The sequence below is a fragment of the Rhinolophus sinicus genome, chromosome 4 (assembly GCF_057876585.1).
Source record: "Rhinolophus sinicus isolate RSI-liver-muscle chromosome 4, RSI-T2T, whole genome shotgun sequence".
Classification (NCBI taxonomy): Eukaryota; Metazoa; Chordata; class Mammalia; order Chiroptera; family Rhinolophidae; genus Rhinolophus; species Rhinolophus sinicus.
In genome coordinates, this window is record NC_142504.1 from 4,601,226 (window position 1) to 4,624,027 (window position 22,802).

General features: G+C 46.9%; 1 protein-coding gene across 2 annotated transcripts in view; it reads left to right on the forward strand.

Moving 5' to 3' along the window:
* The first annotated feature begins 6,941 nt into the window (after window positions 1–6,941).
* EGFR (epidermal growth factor receptor) overlaps window positions 6,942–22,802 on the forward strand; it is a 158,166-nt gene continuing 142,305 nt past the window's right edge. The window contains exon 1 of one of the 2 annotated variants that reach the window (XM_019726357.3): window positions 6,942–7,263. In XM_019726357.3, coding sequence (XP_019581916.2) covers window positions 7,176–7,263 — 88 coding nt within the window. In that variant the 5' untranslated portion in view covers window positions 6,942–7,175. The remainder of the gene's footprint in view (window positions 7,264–22,802) is intronic. The other variant, XM_019726356.3, reaches the window with a different exon arrangement.

The window sequence follows — 22,802 nt, forward strand, 5'->3', positions numbered from 1 at the left end:
AATCAGGCTTTAGGAACACCTCCAAATCTTAGAAAAGCCACCAGCAGTCCCTCCGGCGTCCGGCAGAAATCAGGGGAAACGCAATGCTCTCAGCCAGACGTGCTTTCAAGTCTTCATTTAAAAGCAAAAGATGAAAAAGAAACAGACAGAAACGTTCGGGGGAGGCGGCAAAAAGAGTAAAAAGAAACAAATCCTTATTAGCAAAATCACAGTAGAGGGTCCGGCGAGGAGCCCGCGCCAAGTCGGAGAGCGCCTCACCGAGCACGGGGTCCTACGGCGCAGACCCCGGTGCGGCGCCGGCTCCCCGCAATCTCGGGAGCAACCAGGCGGTACCCGCACAGCCAGGGCCGGGCGCCGGAGAGCAGGCGGCCCTGGCTTCTCCCCGGGCACCTGCCTCTAGTTTCTGCAGACGCGCGCGGAGCGCTAAGTGGCCTCAAAACCCCTGCGTTCACCTTCACAGCGGCTCTGAGACCCCAATATCAGTCTGGACTCCTCCCCACCCCCATCCCCACCCCACGTGAAGGGCAGCGGGATTCAAAGCGACCTGTGAAGACAGGCAACGGGGCGTGGGTACGGGGTGGGGGTGGGGGCTATTGTCTGGAGGTGCTGGCTGTGCAAGTCTCCCCAGCCGGGCGCCCAAAGTGCCAGTGGATGGCACACGTCGCGTGGCTCCTATTAGCGAGTCCATCTGCAGGCTGCGTGGGCACGGCTGCGGGTGCCAGCCCGCTTTGGGGCATTCGCTGCCCTTTTTGCCTTGCAGCTGCTATAACAAATAGCAGTTCTTTTGAAGGTAAGGGACAACGCCGGTCCTCAAAGCTTATAATTAGAAATCTCAGAGGGAAACAAATCATTGTTGCGAACTTGTGCGGTGGAGAGGCTGAAGGGGTCTTCTTTTTTTAATTGTCTAATGACTGATTCTATGTTGAGATTGTTCATATGCCGGTGAAGACTAAGTACAGGGTACGCCTGACCGGCTGCGCTCCGCTGACCGGACTCGGGGCTGACAAAGAATCGGGCTTTGCTGCCCTGTGTGCCCCCGGCCAGGCTTAGACCACATCCAGGGCAGTGAGAGAGTGTCACAGACACAGCACAGCTCCCAAATGCACACGTGCTCAGTACTGTTTGTCGAGTGCTATGTGCTACGTGCTTTCCCGACATTGTTTCAAGTTATAACAGTCCTGCGTGGCAAGCACTTATGACAGTTCACGGAGGAGAAAACCAAAGCTTTTTGGGTGGAAAGACTGAAAAAAATAAAACATGTTCAAAGTCACATTCAGTTAATGGCAAGTTTTAGATCCCTTTTCATTTGGTTACTCCGTGCCCTGCCCCTCCAAGTGTGTGGGTGCATAATACGTACCTAATACAAATATATATGTTACAGAAATAATGTGTGATACTTATATATCAAACATAAAATAAATAGCTTAATATAAAGTATTCATACAATATTAATTGAACTATTGAACTAGGGGGTTGGATAACTTCTTGTCTGAGTTAAGGTACGGGAGGGTATGATGAAGCAAGAAACACCCTGAAAATCCCAGTCGCCTAACGAGGGGGTGTTTCTCTCTCTCTTCATGTCCGGCACGTAGACGTCACCGACGTGTCCCGCTGAAGGGTTCCGCTCCCGTCTTCCTCACTCCAGGCCCAGGCTGAGGAGGAAGCCACTCTCGGGAGCACGACCAGCCAACAAGCCAGAGGGAAAGGTGTCCCCGGAAGCGTGCGCTGCTCCTGACCGCTTCTGCCTGCAAGTGACATGTGTCCCTGCACTAACGTGGTCCAAGTCCAAGGCTGATTTCCCGGGGACCAGAAAGTTGCATCTTGCCATGGGGGTGGAAGGAGCCAGACCCTGGGAGACACACACTACATTTTCCCGCTGGGCTACAGTTAACAGGTGGGTCCCAAGCAAAATTCCTAGGAAGAAAGGCAGCACACACTTGCCAAATAATCTGACCAAGTGCCAAAACAAAATGCCAGTCAGAATAACTCTCTGATCTCCAATGACATAGTAACTTCCCTAAACGCAAGCACTGAGAATTCTAGTTATGAGTCACATGCATTTTTGTAGTAGAATAGCCAAACATCTGATTGATGGTGCTGTTTAGCAATCAATGAGGTTGGTGTTAGGAAGACTGGAAAGGTTCCTACTCTGACACACACACCTGCTTGGTCTGGGTGACCTTTTGCAGACTGGCTAAGTTCTAGGAGGGCAGGACTGGTAACTGACCTCTGTCTCCCAGCTACTTTAGACTCAGTAACTGAGTGTTGAGTAAATGCTGTTTATTCCTACTCTGAATTTTAATAAAATTGCTAACAACCTTGAAGACTCCTATGCATTTTATTTTATAAACAAAGTATTATTTATTATTCCTGTCTCCCTTCTTGAAGCAATTCATTTGGACCAGGCACTTCACCTATTACCTGTAAAACTGTCAGGGCCCTGTCTCTGAGGTCCCTCCCTCATCTAAGTTACAACTCAGGATTCTTGCAGCTCAGTTCTACAAAGTTAACAACTTTAATAATTTCTGATTTTCCGTTCAATTGGACATACAGGGGACGAGCAAGAATGAGTCTGATAGAGGAAGGAAGATAAAGGCAAGAGGAAAAGTAGAGATGAGAACCATATGTGTGCACGTGTAGTTGTTGATAGGTTTTGGTCCAGAGGTCATATATAACACATCTCCACCATGATAGCCTTCACTTTGAATGAGCATATTTCAATGTGGAATAATGTAAAATCACAAATGTTTATCACAAGTCATGATTATCATTATTATAGCCTATCATTATTATGGCTGACATTCTATAGGTATACGATAATGATGAGAACAATACCGTATGTGGAGGCATAAATTAATATTCATTATGAACATTAATATTCGTTATGAATATTCACTAGTACATGAACCCGGAAGGGTGAGGCTGCAAACGTCAATGTCTACAGCAGCCACGCCATTCCCGTGAACTGGAGAATCACGTTTGGTGGTGAGCTGGAGCCTTAACGTTCTTTCTGAAGGAGACAGTTATCACCTACCCAATTGCCATCTTGCATGAAAGCAGACCCAGCTGGCCAGCACTTCCCGTTTTTGAAGAGAAACACAAGAGTCCACATTATAAACATGAAATCTCTTGATTTGTAAATATGGCCACTAATTCAATTAAAATAAATTTTGAATGGGCCCATAGAACCACGTCTGTATCCTGAACTTGGTCCTGAACTTGAGGCTAATGTTTCCAGTTAGAACCACCCCTGAAACGAGTAGTGACTCCTCGGACAAAGTTATGCAATCTCAGTTTTCAGCCTTCAGCAGAGGCAAAGCGTTATGCGTGGTCCCCAAAGTGCCTCCAAGACCCCTGTGCAAAGTGATTCCCACAGCACAGCACCAGCAACCAGCATCCCCAAATGCAGCCCTGCCTTCTAGGCATCTCAGAACCGTCAGCCCCAGAGACAACGCATCCAAGACATGTTACACTACTATGAATACTAATGACCAATGAAGGCCTTGGCCGTTTGGGGTCAGCATATTATCCCCGAAAAAGAAGCTGCTTCTTCCATACTCTGCCAGAGATAAGTGTCAACTCAGAGTCAAATGCAAATAACTTGACTCAAAGGGAGAGAAAAAGGGCTGAGGAAACCAAGCCCACATCAGAACTGCCCAGGACCATCAGAACTGCCCAGGACCCTCTGCCAGGGGACCTACCGAGGTCACTGGTCCTTCACTTACAGAAATAGGTGATGCCTGCCCATACAGGTACAACAGGACAGACCATTGAAATGTAAATCTCCTTCCATCCCAACCCCCAGCTACCTAGTTTTCCTCCCAAGGGCAACCCTGTTACCACATGTTTCTGTCTTCTTAAAATGTCTTTAGAAGAGCTGTGGAATGTGAATATATTGGAATGGAAGGCTGTTTTAGAAATGCATGTTCTTACAGGATTCTAGGATTGGAAGGGACCTGGTTCAGTCCTTCATCACAACTTCCCTGAGTACTTCTCCTGCATACACGTCTTTCTAGGGATGGAGCACCCCATTCCACTCGGTGGCAGCTCACTCCACTTTCAAACAGCTCTACTAGTGTATGAAAGGTCATTTTAAAAATTCTGAAATCTGCCACTTTGATGTGTTTCCTCATCAATTCTTGCTTTGACCTCAAAGGCCAGAGAAAACAGGTGGTCAAATGCCTCTCGCCTAAGATGGAACTTTAAATATGTGAAGGCCTGCTGTCTTCACCCCGCCACAAAGCCCTGTTCTCGTCCCCTTTGGGGGACTACTCCCATGGTCCTTCTAGAAAGGCTTAAACTCCTACTTAAAATGCTCAGAAACCTCTTCTAAGAGGAAAACTGCTCATCAGAGGAGGAAAAAAGTTCTCCAGTTTGTCGGTGGAGAAGAGAAAGAACAGCGCATGTTAGGAAAATTGATGGGTACGTGAGGTTTTCTATGGGAAATACCGGAGCCTCGGTATGTCCTGGTGAATCTGGTGCCATGGATGCTTTCTCCGGGAACCTTTTGGCCAACGCGAGATTTGGGTTGTACCTTCTCTAGAGAGTTTCCAGATATTCTGAAATCGAATTTGGGATCCTGAAGTCTGTTTGCCTCAATTATGGAAAAGTTTCAGTGATGAGGGATGAAGAACGTGGCTGGGACTTGGGTTCAAGGCTGGCCTCGTGACCAGGAAGCATGCTCTGGGACACTGAGCAGGTTCCACGGGTGACCTTTCCAACCCACGGCTTCATCTTGCTATACAAGGCAGACAAAAGTGCACCCTCGCTCATAGGGGATCAGGACTTAGTGACATGGAGTCAGGCTGCTCCCGCTGTTCCCGTGGTGGTGGCCTGGGACGTGACCTGGGATCACTCTCTGCAGAGAGACTGCGTTCCCGAGCAGCAGCTATGCAAGACCCAGTCTGGGCAAAGCTCCATGCTCTCAAGACGTCATTTCCACCAGCTCGGTCACAGTTTTGTACCTAACAAGCACCACAGGTACCTGTGCACCCCGCGACCTGTCACCCTGAATGTCACCTCTTAAGTTGCCAACTCCAAGGAGGAAGCCAAACCTTACAAAGGTGTCCCCGGGAGGATGGATCCAGCCAGGGTGGGTCTGTGCGCCAGAAGCTCTGCCTCCTCGAGTTATTGCTTTCACACAGCTCTGCTTCTTGCGGTGGCATCAGATCCTATGGAAGGGTGTGATAACAGCACAGCGCTCGCTGCACAGGTTGTTCCTGTTAGAAAAGGGTGGTTCTGAGAACACGCAGGGCTTCACACGTTGTCTTCTCCTCGTGGACTCACGGGTGAAATTCCTGCGCAGTCTTCAAAATTAGCTGCCGTTTCAATTGATGGGTGTTGTAACAAACGGACAATATGCTTTGTGCCAGCCATGGCATTTCCTTGACAGAAGGCTCTGGAGCCAACTTGGTGGCCTTGTTGAGTAAATGCACGGAATCCGTTGTAAGACTCACCCCAGCTTCGTGCTGTGTCCCACTGTTGCGTCTCTGATTTACCCTTCTCTGACGTGTGTTACCTCTGTAGCTGTGTTTCTTCACAGGCTGCCTTGTTAAATATTACATGTAACATGTAACCCTGTTGGCACATGTGGAGGGAACCCAGCACACCACCTGCAGAATCTTCAGAGCTGTCTTCATCCGGGCGAAAGGGCTTCGGAGGGCTCTGGGCCGTCTTGGTGTCCTCAAACAAAGGGACAAACACAAATGACTCTAAATTCAGAGTAAACACTACAGGCTGTGCCGACAGTGAGGCACCCTGTGCCCTGCATTTGCTGGATGGGAAGATGACCCTCCTTCTCTGGTGACACCAAAGGTCAGGCTGTAACTCCACTAACTTCAGTTTTGTGACTCCTGCTTAAATAGGGGGACACCAGAGCCCATCAGGCCTGATGTCAGCAGTGGGTCTAATGAGGAACAGAGGGGGTCTGGCTGTAGAATGCCCCCCTCCCCAGGACGTTTGTCCTGTAGTGAAGGAGCGAATTTGCTAAAGGAATTTACACAAGTTTCTGCAGCTAAGAAAGCCTAATTTCTTCTGGCCAAATCCTTAGCCAATTTCCCTGGTGTTTCTCCTGCTTGAGTCACGCATGGCTGTCTGAGGGCACTGGGCACCTCGAGTTTGCATAAAAGCATCTCTAGTGTTTATATCAAGCCTTTATCTAAGCGCCTGCCTTTTACAAAGTAATTTACCGTGAATATTTGCTTGTCAAGTACCCCTGGCTGGCTCCCGGCCTAGGAAAGCTGCGGGCTCCCTCGGTACTCATGCATTCATTCAACTAACATTTCCCAAGGTCCGGCTCTGTGCCAGGAGCTGGGTGCCCTCATTTCAGACGATTCTGAGGATGCTTGACGGGCTGTGAAGGACCCTCCGACTTGAGAGCCCCAACTCAGCCGGCTGGCCCGCGGGCGCAGCGAGGAACCAACCACCTGGCTGCCAAGCCAGTCTCGGCTTCCAGTAGGGTCCCCGGGTGCTTCGGGGGAGTTGGGCGAGAATAAAGGGGTGGTTTCCTCATCCGTGCCATTATCCAGCCTTGGGCATAAGGCTCAGCCAGGTCACCGGAGCTGGTACAAGTTTGCTCTGCAAGTTGAAGGGGTGGGGAGAATGGCTCGACGCAGGCTGGGTCACCGAGATAGCAGTGCCAGTCCGCGAGGGCTGGGTCCTGACGCACAGCGCTGGGAACTCGCCTCTCGGAAACGAATTCCCAGGAACACCCGCTGGCTCCCGCACGCCGCCCACTCCCCGCTCCGCGCCGTCACCCGAGCGCTGGGGCCCGCGGGGGCCACCGCTGTCTGCCCCTCCGAGCGGCTGCCTGCCTGCGGTCCTCGCTGCTGGTTATTCCTCCCTCCTCCCGGCGTTTGGCTCCTCGCGATCCCTCCCCCTGCTCTTGGTCCCTCCTCCTTCCAGCCCAGACTCCCCGCGCCCCCGCCCCGCGAGCTAGACGTCTGGGCAGCTCCGAGCGCTGCGCCGCGGCAGCAGCCTCCGCCCCCCGCACCGTGTGCACGCCCGCGGCCCCGGCTGCCCGAGTCCCCAGCGAGTGCCCAGCGATCCTGCCCCGGCGGCCGCCACCTCCCAGCCCGGACGACAGGCCACCTCCGGAGTCGCCGCCACCACGCACAGCCGCCCGACTCCGTCTCGGACTAATCGCGGAGAGCGGGAGCGAGCGCCTGGGGGCAGCGATGCGACCCTCGGGGACAGTGGGAGCCGCGCTCCTGCTGCTGCTGGCTGCGCACTTCCCAGAGAGCCCGGCGCTGGAGGAAAAGAGAGGTAAGGGCGTGTCCGCGGCCCCGCGCCGCCCGGCCCCGCAGCCGGCCCTCCTTTCCTGCTTCCTTGAGGAGCGGCTGCGCTTCTGGCCGGGACCGTGGGAGGAACGGGACGTTTCGTTTCTGAGCTGGGCGAGTCTGCGGCGGCCCGAGGAGGGGAGGCTCCGGGCGCGGGCTGCGGGCGGGGTGTGGGGCGCTCCCGGAGCGCTCGCAACTTTTCCCCGTCACTTTCCTGCCTTCCTGCGCGGGCTTGGCTTCCTAGAGCGAAAGTTGGTGCGGAGCAGGGGGCCGCTCGGGTCCCCGCGGTGCCGGCCGGCGTCCGGGCACGTGCGCCCGCGCTGCCCACTCAAGGGGCCAGGCTCGCGGGGCGCGCCCCCCAAGGGCTTCGGGACGCCCAGGACGCGGGACTCCCTCGGGGGACCTCCCGGGTCTCCCACTGAAGCCGGCTCGCTCCTTTCCCGGGCGTGGAGCTGCAGCCTCGAAGTGGGAGGCCCGGAGAGCTCGCCTCTGTCGCTAACTACCTGTGGCTCCCGGCAAGGGACGTAGTGTCCTCTTCGGCCACTGGGGCGTGCCCCCCCCCCCCCGCGCCACCCCCGAGCTCCCTCCCGATCGTCCGCGGCCCTTGTCCCTCCTGGGAACTCCGAGGTTTGCCCCCCACCTGCAGCACTTTGGTCACGTCTGTGGGCTTCGGGGTGGAGCCGGACAGAGCGGTGCGACCGGCTGCAGCTGACAGCTGGGTCCCGGTGCTCACCTTCCTAGGGACCAGGACACCACAGTTTTTCAAAGTAGGGCTCCTATTTTGAAAATCCCGAGATTTTCTCTCTGGGACATTTCTTTTAGCTTTTTGAAAAATTTGACTTGGGGCCAACCAAAATATTAAACTTAATTTAAAAAAAAAAAGAAAACCGGATTTGGTGCCAAGTGTCCAGAGCGAACATGAGCGAGTCTGGCTTCGTGACTACCGACCATAAACCCACTTGACACAAGAAACATGTCTCAGAAGGTTTAACTGCACAATTTCAAAATCCTGCAGCCGGGTTCCAAGAGTCAGGTCTGTACTTGCAGTTGATGTCATTGGCGCAGGGAGTGGGGTTTGGTCCTGAGCGCGTTCGCTGGGGGAGCGTCAGGGCCGAAAGCCGTGCTTCTCAAACTTGGGTGCAAATTAGAATCACTTGGGATTTAAAACCAAACCGAACCCAAAACAAACAAACAAACAAACAAAAAAACGATGTCTGGCTCCCACCCCCCAGACATTCGGATTTCCTCGGTCAGGGGTGAGACCTGGCCTTCCGGGTTTGTACAGGCTCCTCAGGTGATTTTGTTGGGCCGCAGGTGTGAGGGATGCCAGGCAATCAGGGGCGATTGGCGGAGACGCCCAAGTAAAACGCGCTTCCGGAACATCGGGAGCTTTACCAGCCTTGCCAAATACTGTAAGAGGAGACGGAGGTGATTTCAATAATAATGGATTGGTTTTTTTCACCGAAAGCTTTTCCTCCGGAGTCTGACGCCCCCTCTTCCCTGCTGTGAAATGGTCCCTTTGGTCCTGCTCCTGAATCAGCTGACCAGGGCCGCCCCTCGGGCAGGTGTCTTTCTTTATTTTCGCTGCAGGGGACGCCTATCCTTTGCATTAAACTCTTGGAGCACCTCACGCATCACTTTTCTCCAGAAATGTCCCCAGTGCGTCGCTGTTACCCCTTTGAGCCCCAGGATTAGTGTGTGGAGATCTGTTTCTGAGAAAAATCGAAATACCACTTAACTTGCTTGTTGGTCCTGTACTTGCTTAAAGCGGAATGCTCCTGAAAAAGAAGATGGTGAGAGTAGGCGAACAAATGTCATTCAGTGAAAGTAACATTAAAGACCAAAATTTAAGGGGTAAGTTATCAAAAATGAGATTTTTTTTACAAAAAGTGTTAAAGACCCGTATCAATCAAATTCAGTGAGTTTTATTCAAGAAAATGTGCTCATTTTAGGTTTGTTTGGCTCTGAGGTATGGTATAATCTCTTCTTCTTGTACTTAGTACTGTCAGACACTAGTTTAACTGTCCTATCAATCCTTGTGACTCGTCCATCATGCATATGAGGGGAAATTGAGGTACAGAGAAGTAAAGTGACTTTGGTATAGCTTGTGAGAGGCAGAACCAGGATTTAAACTTAGGCCATTTTGCCCAGAGCCCTCTGTAGCCAGCTGTCTCCACTGCTTTATGTGAGTTGTGGTTTCAGGAGAGCCCGTTTAGGTGTGTGTGAGTGTCTAATGTCAGCTGCTGGGAGGGGGAGGGAATGGACCAGGGACTGGGCTTCTTAGGATGGTCCCTTCTGCGAACTTGGAACAAACCGCCGCCTGGTCAGCAGTCTAGAGCCCTGCTCATAGTTACTCAGTAGTCACTCTGGCTGCCTTTCCTGGTGGCATCTCAGTCACCGACCCAGCAATGAACATGGAGATCGCTCGAGGAATGTTGAATAAGCACCTTGTTCTTGCAAAATGGAAAGGTACAGAAAATGTTGTTCTAGAAGAGATCTGGTGTGTGTTCCAAGGAGTCAGGAGTTCCCAACCCAGCGAGCCTCCCTGCCCCACCTCTGAACACATTCTTGACTTTGGATGGTCGTTTCTGGCTCCATGTATTTTGTTTCATAGTCCATGATGCTTCAAAGCTTATTCTGAAGTTTAAAGAAGCCGATTGCCAACATCCATGGTGCTACATTAATGAGACTTGGTCCACGTGACAGCGCCAACATGTTTTGAAATGTTTTTAGAGGTACTGACAGTAAAGATGAAGGATTTCTCCCTGTTTAAAAAGAAAATACTGTTTGTTTTTCCTTTGATCTATGCTCCAGGACCAGCAGCTAGTGTCTGAAACGTTTTTGGCAAGAGCAGCAAGCCAGCTCTAATAGTGCATGGGTGACTATGGGCGTTTAAGGGAAGACTGCCCCACAACTGGTGCCCCAGGCCCTGACATGGAGATGGGACCAGAATGCTGGGGACCCCCAGCTTGTTGAAGGACCCACCTCAGAAATCATTTGGCCCTTGCTTTGTGGCTTGCTGTGAAAGTTGTACTTGTGTGTTTTGTGGTTGTGTTTTAATTTGGACTTAGTACAGTAGAAATGGGCTTATGTAAAGTTAGATTTTACTGATGGGGATTTGTTTTGAGGAAAAGTCGAGGTTCTAGAATATGGTTCATCCATGCATTGTCTCCACATAAATGCAATTTGAATGCTAGGTTCTGCTCCTCGTATCTGTACTGAACGAGTTCCATTTTGTTTCCTTCTGTCACGTGTGGACATTTGAAATTATAATAAGGAACATCTTTGGTCTTAGCTAATTATGACTAGTTTATTCTTGAACCATCAACACAAATGGAATAGAGTATAAATCTCAGCTTGTTCTCTTTTCACCTTTTCAGAGTCATTAGGTACAGCTTCCTTCCTACACATGTACATAGACACGCTCGATGCAGTTGTCGAGAACGTTCCCTGAGCAGGAGAGGTAGTTGGGGCTGCTGAGCACTGCTGGCTTGTTTACTGAGCCCAGTTAGAAGCTAAGTGTGGGATTTGACACTTGAATCTCTGAAGGCACCGAAGTGTGATATCAAATGCCTGACCTTGTTGCCTGAGCATCTGTGGATTGCATATGCTTAAAATAAATTTTACTCCTACCAAGTGTCAGCAGCTTGCTTAAGAAAGTTGTATGTAAAACATGGGGTGGGCCGTAGAATTTCCTTCTTGGCTCCACATTATACCCTATTCTGGTGAATTGTCCCAGGAAGACCTGGAGTCAAAGTGTCTTTTCTGAATATACCTGGAACTTCTCATTAATAAGAGCCCTGAATTGCAATTTATGGGACTGATGGTTAGATGAGAATGCCTGTCCACTGTACTTAATACACATGCAATTGCAACCTGTTACTACTGGACTAGTGAGCACACATGGCCTTGATTTAGTATAAATAATGACGTATGTTAACCACTATTGTTTGTCCTTCTAGTCTAAGGGCAAATATTGCTACCTATTACAACTTAGGCTTTTGTTTGCATTTTTTCCTTTATGTTCAAACCATGGTGAGCAATGTGCACTGTTCCGTCCACATTTTGAGCTGTAGGAATGAGTCAGACATGGTACTTGCCCTTAAGTGTCTGGAAGTCAATTAGGGGAGGAGAGATCTATAGATAACAGGTGTGAAAATGTCACAGAAGCAATGCTCGAATTCTGTACAGGATAAAGAAGTCTCTGGTATAGTCTTTGCTTTTAATTCTACCTGGAGAGGGGACCAGCTATAGCCCCAACTGGAAGGAAGGGATTTCTCGTTTGAGCCTGCAAAGAGCTGTGGGTATTCCCCAGAAGACGACGTGAGGGATGTCCCAGAGGTGCCAGCAGTGGCACAGTTCTGAAGAGCCCTGGTAATTCAGTGCGAAGGGAAGAGAAACGAGTGGCTGGGGACGTTTCGCTGTGCTCCTGTGCGAATGGAGGGTCCTGTGGAGTTTTAAGTTGGGAACTGGCGGGATGCGTTTGGTGTTCTAGAAAGATGACTGTAGCAGCCCTGTGGGGATGGGGTGGCAGAGGCTGCAGTGGGAACGGGGAGATGAGTGCAGGTGTGGAGAGACGACAGAGCAAGAGCAGTGAGGGTGCAGCACAGGTGACTGGCTCGGGCTGATTTGGAGGTGAGGAGTCTAAGAAACAGAGAACCCCGGGATGACACTCAGGCTTCTGACTTGGCAGCCCCCAAAACACTAAATCCATTCATGGAGGCTGTGAATATTTGGAGGGATTTGAAGTGCTCAGATGGAAAAGTCCAGGAGGCAGTAGAACATAGATGTCTGGTGCCCAAGAGAGCAGCATGGCCTTCCATTGTTGTTTCCTTAGATGCTTCAATTGCAGGTATTGACTTTGGCCCTAGTGCAAGCTGCCACCAGCCTGTCACATGTTCACTGTCACCATCCATATTGAGCCAGGCAGGCTTCTGGGTTCCCCGCTGCCTTCTGGACCAGGTGGCTGTGGTTGGCAGTTATCAGCCACTGATAAATAATGCACCAGACATATACATGTGCTGGGAATTGCGTTGTATATCTCCGCAAAGCTTCAGACAGGAACCCGCATTTCTTATTTCGATACCACCCAAGTACTCGGTGTTGTACATGAGTGACGAAACCAAAAGGCTAGGAGCTGACTTTTTTCTCTTGTTCCTTTTTTTTTTTGAGTGGTAGCTTTTGAACCTTGAACATACCTTAGAATCATCCAAGGTGCTTTTGGAAAAGAGGATGCCTTGCTACTCGCCAGACCAGGAGAATCAAAATCTGGGGGAGGGAGCCGCACACACATTTTTTAAAACTCCTTGGGCAGTTCTGATGAGTGGAGTAAGTGGTATGTGCAGCTTGCGGAGGAGAAGAAATTCTGTCTTTTTTCTGACTCCCATTTCTTACTCATGGTATGAGCTTTGTCAAGATCCAGGAACAGTTTATATTTCGTTGGTAAATCAGCCTCAAAGTTGCACTTTTTTTTCCATGAATTAATCCATGAAAAGTTCACTACAGTAGCTGTCTCAGTGTGTTTGGTTCTAAGGTAGCGACAGCATCTTGAACTCGATAGATAGAAGTGCACATTCTTGGACCCAGAAGCTGAGCCTCTGAATGAGACCCTATGGGGGCGGGGCTCACGAGCCCTCCTGGAGATACTAATACAAGAGAGTCACACCGCATGTCCTCGTGCTGGGTTCTGGGAACACTAAAGGGGCAAGATAGGAGTTTTGAAGATAACATCTTTGAGGCGGGCGAGAGGCTCATGAACTACTCACTGCAATGCAACTCCTTATAATAAGTGTGATTTGGGATTTCAGCGGGAGCCGGGAAAAAACGGCTAATTCTATCTCTGTGATGGGGCCAGTTTCTCAAAAGGAGAACATTTAGCTGGATCTCAGAGAATGAGATTTTTGCCTAGGCTCCAGGCAAAGGGAAAAGAATGAGAAGGTACTTGTGGGCTCGTGTTCCTGCAGCAAGCCTGCCATTGCATGTCTTTTTGTAAATGGGAATGTCTGGTTACAGCTCATGCTAAGGTTTTAGAAATTTCCCGCTTGATTTTTCCAAATAATCACGAGGAAACTTACAATGTTAAAAGTAAAATGCTGGAGAGGTGACACATTTTACATGTAAAAGTCAAAATGGTCATTTGGTCTTTTTTTTTTTTTTTCTGTAAGTAACAGCCAGACATGAAGAATTGAACTAGAGTCTGTATTACAGTTGATAGTTGGAACATTCTCTCCAATACCGTGCTTTGTCCCTAAAACTCGTTAGGAATGAGAAAAATGACTACTTCACATCCTGTATTTGACCCCTACCACAGAAAGCAAAGGGAGAAAGGAAACAAATCTGCATAATCCTAGACACAATAAATACATGTTAAATGACATTAAACTCAGAAAACCCCTCTAATTAATGGGGCCACTGCCATATGTGAATTAGAAGGCCTCTACTTCCTGGTTCACTGTTGAAAATTGCACAGATTTACCTGTTTATTTGCAGACATTATTGGGAAACAAACATGTAGAGTTGTAACCAAGGATACAATATGGCTGCTGGTGCTAAGGTACCTCCATAGCCTGCTTTTATGTAAAATGAAATAGAGAAGTGGGTCCAGACCACTGTTTACTTAGCAGTTGTGTGAAGAGCATTTCTGAAAGGTTTTATTTTAAAAGCAGAAATGTGATACCTGAAGGTTTTACTACCACGAACACACAGGCCTGCACATGTGGGTGATGTCATAATTGCTTTAACAGTTGTATTTCCTTACGCATGATGTCATTATGGCCGTTTGCTCAAGTTCCTTTCTTTCACTACAGGTTTTGAAGAAAGTTGATGCATTGCGTGTAGTCTCTCCAATGTGACACACTGACATTTGTATGTGACAGCTGTGCATGTTTTCGTTTCTGTGCCCCTACTCTTATATTTGTCAGTATTTTCGTGTCTGGAATTAAAACCTGTCACTTATTGAGTCTGTGTAGGTCCTTACGGACAGGCAAGTGTGCCAGGAACATGTCTTATCATGGTACATGGGATTTCAGAAAGTGCTTCAAAAAGATTCTTTTACTGTCAACAACCTGGTTATGCTCATTAGCAACCACTGAATACCTGAAAACTGGAGGGAGATTTCGTCGCCGTGGCTTCCTGCACGTATGCAGTATCTCCCAGTTCATTCTCTCACATCATAAGCCATCGTAGGGGATTAAAATTGTTCTGAGCAAGATCAATTAGGCAAACTATTTTAAGTTTGTTCTAGTACTAACTTGCAAGATCCTTTCTTTTTTTACTAAAGTGTATTTTAACATTGTATTAGAACGTTAAACAACTATCATCTCTTTTAAAAGAAAAACAACAAACAAAACAGAACCCTGGATTTCCTCTACTTTTGATTAAGTCCAGATGAATGACAGAAAAACAAAAGGTGGTTGTTGAAGACTTATTATGGTACCTGTTGGTTTTTAAGGTATTGATTTTCAGGGGCTTTTAAATATGATGAATTTCAGAACTTTTTTCTTGGCTTCGATTGGCTGCAAAGTTAATAGAGAATCATAGTTACCTCTCGATTTCTTTATCTCTGCTGCCATTTTCTGGTACTTTAACAGACTGTATGCAGGGAGCACATTTATGAGTGAGAATAATGTATTACTTTAGCCTGTCTTTTCTCCCTTCCTCACTTCCTTCCTCCTCCCTTCCCTCCTTTCTTCCCTTTCTTTCTTGTTTGCAAGCTGCTGTGAGTACATCTTCACTGAGAAAGAAAACTTTGACAAATGACTGCAAAAATATACTACGTACTTTTTTTTGTTTAACTTTTATTTATTTAAGTGTGCTTTTCCAGGACCCATCAGCTCCAAGTCAAGTAGTTGTTTCAATCTAGTTGTGGAGGGCGCAGCTCACAGTGGCCCATGTGGGGATCAAACCTGCGACCTTGTTGCTAAAGCAGGTGCTCTAACTGGCCATCCACTACTATGTAACTTTTTAAAGGTAGAAAGTATCAAGGCAGTCAGTGTTTCCAATTATTTTTAAGACACTATGCACATGCCTGTCTCATTCCTTACAGAGTGGTATTACTAAAGGAGTTTTTCTTAGGACATAGCTTACTGTAATGCTTTTCCCTGTAACCTGTTGTTAGTTGCAATAGGAAGAGTAAACAGGTTAGAATCTACCTTCCCAGTTTCGACTTCCATAAAATAAGTAAACTAGATGGTTCCAAGGCCCCTTCCAGCTGAAACATCTATGAAATTAAAAGCAAATATAAATGCATGCAAGATATGTACTTAAACATGTCGGTAATGAGTGTGTTGGCCCTGTAATTTAGATGCTAAAGCACTGATGTCATAATAATAATAATACCTTGCCCTTTACAGTTGCCCCAATGCCTTCACGTCTCTCTCTGAGCCTCCTAACAGCCCCGCAGGCTGGGGGTAATTACCCGCATTTGAAGGTGAGGGACCCAGGCTGCCAGCAATTCTGCAGTGTGCCCGGGACCCCACTGCTGGTCAGCATTAGGTGCCAGGAGCTTTCCTGCTGTGCAGCAGACACTGTGTCCCAGAACCAGTTCACAGGTCCCCAGAATTCCCCTTCCTCCTTCTTTGAGACGCCATAGTTTTAGCTACTGATGCCTCCTGGTCGCCGTTAACCGTGTTCATGAATCAAAAGACTCTGTGTCCCTCAGTTTTCTGTTGTAATTCTATCACATACATGTAATTCTCACCTACACGCCATGCTCCTCACAGTTTCTGTGTGCTCTGTTCCACTTTTGTTCCGTTTCCACATGTTCTCTTGTTACGAAGTCTTTTTTAGCGTGAAGTCTCTTGCCTATGTATTATGACTACCCATTCCAGAAGACATAGGGCAATGAGTTGATGAGCCTTGAAAACATTTACTTTAGAAATTACAAGTCTGACTTTTTAAAGGTTGTATCATAGGCCTCTGTAAATTTGCCAGACCTATAAATACTTGAAGAAAAAACAAGGGGAGAAAACAACTTGTTGTAGCAGTTCGGTCAGTTATCAGTGCCTGTGGCAAAATGTGGAAATTCACTTACACAGATCTGTGGGGAGTCATTTCTGTGATTTGAATGAAACGCACATTTAAACTCATTAGGGTGTATAAACAGCTATCACGGAAAGAGACAAACCTAGCAAATAGGGTAGCATTCCAGAACTGCTCATTTTCTATGTCACATCCTGTCTAGCAAGCCATTCCGACTGGGATTGTACTTGAAAGCATTAGCTTTAAGGAGAAGTTATTGCAAAAATCAAAATTATTCACTTTGCGGAGCTTTCTTGGTTAAACAAATGGAACGTGGAATGTGACAGTCAGTAGCTCTCGTGGATGGTGATACACCTTTTCCCAAAGAAACTTGAGGATACAGTGTTCATTTTCCTCCATTAAAAAGGAAAGAACTTTTGTTGTTGTTGTTATTGCTTATTCCTAACACAGTGGAACCTTTCCAGTAATTAAGCAGAATTCCCTGAAAGCATGTTTCTATTTCATAATTATCAAGTGAAGTGGGCGCAAGTCCCACGTGTAAGCTGAGTAATGGACTTTCACTTGTCACTGTGGACTGCACGTTTAGAGCCTGTAAGAGAACGCATTGATTGTCAGAGCCTGAGATGACCCCTGTCTTGTTGAAGGGGTGAGCTCTGCTAGGAAACAGGCAGCTAGTATATCGATTTCAGGGTGGCTTTCGTAACTGGGCCTCTACGTCTTGTAAAACTTAACTTGGGCAAAAGTTGTGTCGTTTCACCTTTAATCAACAAATGTTTGCCCAGAGAACAGAAAGTTGAGCAAGTCAGTGAAACGGGCAACATGAATTGTCAGGTAGACGAGCTCCTCAGCTGTTTATTTCACTCTTGGCTTCTAGAGACTCTTGTTTAAGTGCAAACTTCATGATGTCTCTGGTTTGAGAAGAGCCTCAGATGTATGGAAGACTGGGTGGTTCTCTGAGTCCCTCTTCCCTCGTGAAAGAGTACATGCATTGTTCTTCCCGTCTTGGCTAGGAAAGCTAGGCTTTTAGATTGTTGGGCAATGGCTACTAAATATTCATAATGTTTCCCAGTTGCCAAAGCTAAACATTCAAACTATAGCCAGGGAATTAAGAAGTCATGAATTCAAGGTCTGACTGTGCCCCCGGCGCCAGTGAGAATGGGGTGCCGGTGTGGGGAGAGGAGCCAGGAGTGTATTATGCTCTTGTAGTTTGGGGGATTGTTTTTCTTTCCTCCTGGGACTTTGTGCTGGGAAGAGGTTGGACTGTATTTCCCTTCTAGGTTTGCCTCCTCTCATCCAGACGATAAGGGAAGAAACAGAGCGGGTGGTAAACACACGTGCAAGGCACCGGTGGTGGTGAGCACCGGAGGCTGGGGGAGGCTGGATGCACGTCTGTAGACGTTTAACAGTCCGGGTGACTTCTATTTACAAGGTTGATTTTTGATTAAAAGAGAACCACTAGGTACCACATAAAGTAACAACAGTAGTCCAGAGCTTATGATGGTCACACATCCTATTCACAAGATGTTCTGCCAAGCCCCCCAAAAAGGCCCAGGCTAGGTTTAAGAGTAGTTATAAAAGTAAAGACAATATGGCGATTTTGAAACGAGCCACCAAATGTGCCAGCCTGGTGGCATCATCTTAGAGATGGAGAAAGAACGATGGAATCATGATGTATGTCTCTGCCTGAGGAGTGGCTTTGCCTGGAGGGACGGAAGTTTACTGTGTCTCTCAGGAAAAAGCATGTCTACAGATGAATTTCCTTTCAGAGAACATTTGCTCCAGCCAAGTTTCGGTCTCTGAGTAGAGCTTCACCTGCACACACTTCACTGAGCCTTCAAATGTGTAGCAAGTGGAGCCCTGGCGTGACCCTGATTGGCTCTAACATTTTGGGGGAAACGAGCATCATGACATAAGCAACCAGGAGATGTTCGCAGGTGGGCACGTGCTGACTCCAGAGATTTGGGGCGCGTCGCTCTCCCGGCTGGCGACTGCCTCTCTGTGTGGCCTTCCGACTGCACCGCATTCTTCTTCGTTAGTATTGTTTTGCAGCAGACGCTTCTGGTTGCCTACTGGTTATACCATGTTTCCCCGAAAATAAAACCTAGCTCTAATGCGTCTTTTGGAGCAAAAATTAATATAAGATCTGGTATATATTATATTGTACCTGGTATTGTATTATATTATATTATATTATATTATATTATATTATATTATATTATATTATATTATATTATAAAGACCTGGTATTATATTATATTATATTATATTATATTATATTATATTATATTATATTATATTATAGACCTGGTATTATATTATATTATACTATATTATACCCAGTCTTAAATAAGACTGGGTCTTATATAAATTTTTGCTCTAAAAGATGCATTACAGCTGATGGTCCGGCTAGGTCTTATTTTCGGGGAAACATGGTACATGCCTGCTAGTCGGTATAGATTTGAGTCCCGTGAAGAATTTCTCTCTGCATGTTTTCTGGCTGTGAAGAGGAATGTGTATGTCATTTGTTAGAAATGAGGGTATATTCAGGGGTTCCTGACTCACACTGGGAAATGAGACACTTCGTTGCCCATGGATTGACCACACTTGTGGGGTGGAGGGGATTCACCAAGCCAGAGGTCAAAAGGCCGCCTGTGCCAGTTGTTCAGGGCTCTTGGAATAACTTTGCTCTTAACACAAAGGTCACTGCCTCTAGGGGGATGTTTGTTTGAGTTTCCACTCATTCTGACTGTGTCCAAAATTACCCTGTCTATGAATAATTTTCCCGATCTAAACATTTTTATAATAAAAGGTGTCACAATTAAGTTCGCAAACTCATCCTAGAAAAAGCGCTACATCCCTCATTGTTGAATATCACTACGGTCACCTTCAAAGGACCCCCCCCCCCAGGGAAGCTGTACACTGACATCAGTGCCTAGTCCACCCTTCAAAGCCATTTTGGAACTCTTTTTCTGGAATGGCCATTAGGGCTGTCATACTATTACACTTGATGTCCTGAATGTCAACAAAATGTCTCCCTTTCAATATTTCCTTTATCTTCAGGTAAAGAAAAAAGTCACTGGGGGCCAGATGAGATGAATAGGGAGGGTATGCCAATAGAGTTATTTGTTTACTGGCTAAAAACTCCCTCAAAGACAGTGCCATGTGAGCTGGTGCATTGTCGTGATGCAAGAGCCATGAATTGTTGGCGAAAAGTTCAGGGCGTTTTTGTCTAACTTTTTCACGCAGCCTTTCAGCACTTCCAAATAGTAAACTTGGTTAACTGTTTGTCCAGTTGGTACAAATGCATAATGAAGTATCCCTCGGATATTAAAAAAGGTTAGCAACATTGTTGCAACAAGTTCGCGAAATTAATTGTCCGACTCATGGGCTGAAGCATGCACTAGACTGGTGATTGAGCACTAATCACCACTACATTTAATGGATGACTTTTGAGTTCTAGAAAAGGCAACAACAGTAACCTCCTTATCCGTAGCACCTATTTGATGTTATATTTTTTATAAGTAGGAAAAACAAAACGTGTACAGGGGGCTAAAATATCAATATACAAAACAGGAAATGTACCAAACAGTCTCTAGACCTGCTGTGTGGCTCCCAGTTATTTATTGAGGCTTTTCCCTGTTCCACACGTGGAGGAGGGAGGTCCCAGGGTGAGACCCAGGCCCCACCTTGGGTACAGGGCAACGTTGGCCATGCTGAGTAACCACCCTGAGTCCTGGTTTCCTCGTCTGCAGAAGTAAGATGATCACAGAGCTTGTTGCATGGGGCTGCCATGGACAGGATGAAATGAGATGTCTTGTGTAGAGGTCGGAGCCCAGGGCCTGTCCCTGGGGCATATTCCAGAAGCTTGATAGTATCACTGTGTGACGTGCTGACTCACACTGTGACTGCCAGCCCTCAGCACGACCTTTAGGATCCCGGCTGTTCATGAAGAACCTGGTGTTTGGCACGTTCACGTCATGTACCCAAGGGCATCCGCCTCGGCGAGGTGGGCCCTGGCCTCTGCCCTGGGGAGCCTGTGCCCTTAGCGGAGGCACACTTCTGCCCCAGATGTCCACCCCCCGCCAGGGGTCCTCTGGAGGCCTCAGGACCCAGGCAGGGGACAGCTCAGCTCGCCTCACACCTACCGCAGCACTCCCAGGGCACCCCCAGCTGACCCCCTCCTTCCACAGCAGGGCCTTACTTTCCCTCGCTAGAACTGTGTTCCTTTTTTCCTCCAGAGCCCGGGGCCAGTCTTTTATTTTATTTTATTTTATTAACATTTTTTTTATTAGTTTCAGGTGCACAAAGCAATGTAATAGACATTTATCATTTATATCCCTCACACAGTGTCAACCCCTCCCCCATCCACTATCCCTCTGACATCACATACAGCCATTACATTTCCACTGTCTCTGTTCCTAATGCTGTGCTCCGCTTCTTGTAAATATATATATATATATATATATATATATATATATATATATATATATATATATAATTGTAGTTGACATTCATTATTGTTCAGCTTCAGCAGTGCACCAGGGCCAGCCTTTTAAATGCTCCTCTTTTCACTGTGCAACCTGACGATTTGCTCCTGTGCTGCTTTCATGTTAGGTCTTTCCTTATGGCTTCGGTGAAGGCCCCACTTCTTGCCTGCTTTGTCCTGCTCATCTTTCCTCCCCGCTTGTCACTGAAGCACACAGGCCATGATGGCCACACACTGCCCTCCAGGCAGCCTTATGTCTTCATGGTGCCCTGGATGCCCAGACCGTCTCACCAGGAGGAAGACAAATGCCCTTCCTGGAGCCCTTGGTCCTTTCAGCAGCAGTCGAGCTTCCAAATGAGAAAAGAATGGATCTGCATTCCTCCTTTCAGTTATTATATGATCTGAAGTTAATTGAGCTGTTTCTGGTAATACTTAGTGCGTTTGTGGTGGGCCTTTGGCCACTGCACGTCTCTTCCAGGGAATGCCACTTTCCCCTGGGCCTCCAGCCTCAGACCTTTCATAGCTTTCCTAATCTTCACTTAGCTTGTAATAAGAAGGACTGCTTGAAAAGGCACCAAATACCCATCTATCATTGCTTTTGAATTGGCAAGTTAGTGCAGTGTTTCCCCGAAAATAAGACGTAGCCAGACCATCAACTCCAATGCGCCTTTTGGAACAAAAATTAAGATAAGACTGGGTCTTATACCGAGTCTTATACTATATAAGACCCGGTCTACTATTATTTTAAAATAAGACTGGATCTTATATTAATTTTTGCTCCAAAAAATGCATTAGAGCTGATGGTCTGGCTAGGTCTTATTTTCGGGGAAACACGGTGGACTGGTCATGAGTTAACACATGCTAGGGACTTGCTCTTTCCTACCAGCTGCATATAAAAGTTATTTTTAAAGTTGTTTTAAATCCGTGAGTAAAAATAAATTGCTTTTGCTGCAAGAAACACCAAAAATGGAAAAGCTAACAGTTCAAAGATGGTAATTTATCTCGCAGGCATTACTGGCGGCATGGTGGCTTTAAAGAGTGAGAAGATTTATGAAATATTTAATTCACAAACGGATAGGAAGGTGGTCTAACCTGTGTGCTGGGTTTCTCCATCTGTGAACTTTTTGGAGTCCTAATGGCACAGTTGTGGGGATGTGACATGCTTGGGAGTGTCCATCTGAAAACATGGAAGACAAGGGAAAGTGACTGTGGCTCCTGACATGTGAGGCTGTGGGAGGCCGATGTTTACTCTCTTTGAATATTAACTCTGTGGGTAGAATTTTTTTTGTTAATATTAGAAGGGGAGAAAAAGAAATGTGTGGTTAGGAAAGCTGTTAACTGTTGTACGTGCATGATAATGTTTAAAGCATTAAGGTTTTCACTTTCAAAACACATTTTAGGGTAGGTTTTTGTTTGAACTTAATGTTTTGATCTTATTTCTCTCAATAGTATTGTTTTACTTAATAGAGAAGTTAAGAAGACTTTGTAAACTCTTGAAATTCTTAGGGAAAAAAAGTACAAAAAACACTGACCACCTTATGTAAATATGAATGGTGGTTTGCTGTGATAGCAAAGCTTTTTGTTGCTAACTTTTTATTTTTAAAGAATTACAGATCCACAGGAAGTTGTGAAATAGTGTCAGGGAGGTCTTGTGCACACCCCACCCCCCTTTCCCATGGTGATGTCTTAGGAGTAAAGTTTTAGTTTGACATTTTTATCTAATATTAAACTAGGCTAAACACTCACCGTTTTAATTGGGTAGTGAGGTGATATTATAAAAATCATAGCTTTCACAATACTGTGTAGAAGTTAATTTTTTTTCTAAATGAAATTTTTTGGTCTTTAACAGTGGGAGGCCATGAAGAAATGAGGAGGAAAAGGGAATGAGGGGTAGACAGAGAGCATAGGTAGGCAGACAGACAGACAGACAGAGATTGATTGATTGGACAAACCAATGCCCTCTTGCAGTTTTTGGATTAATTTGCACGTGCTAAGTTTATATTCTGTTCAAGTCACAAGTGGTTAGGTTTTTGTGTGTGTACCATTCTATTCACCCCGTT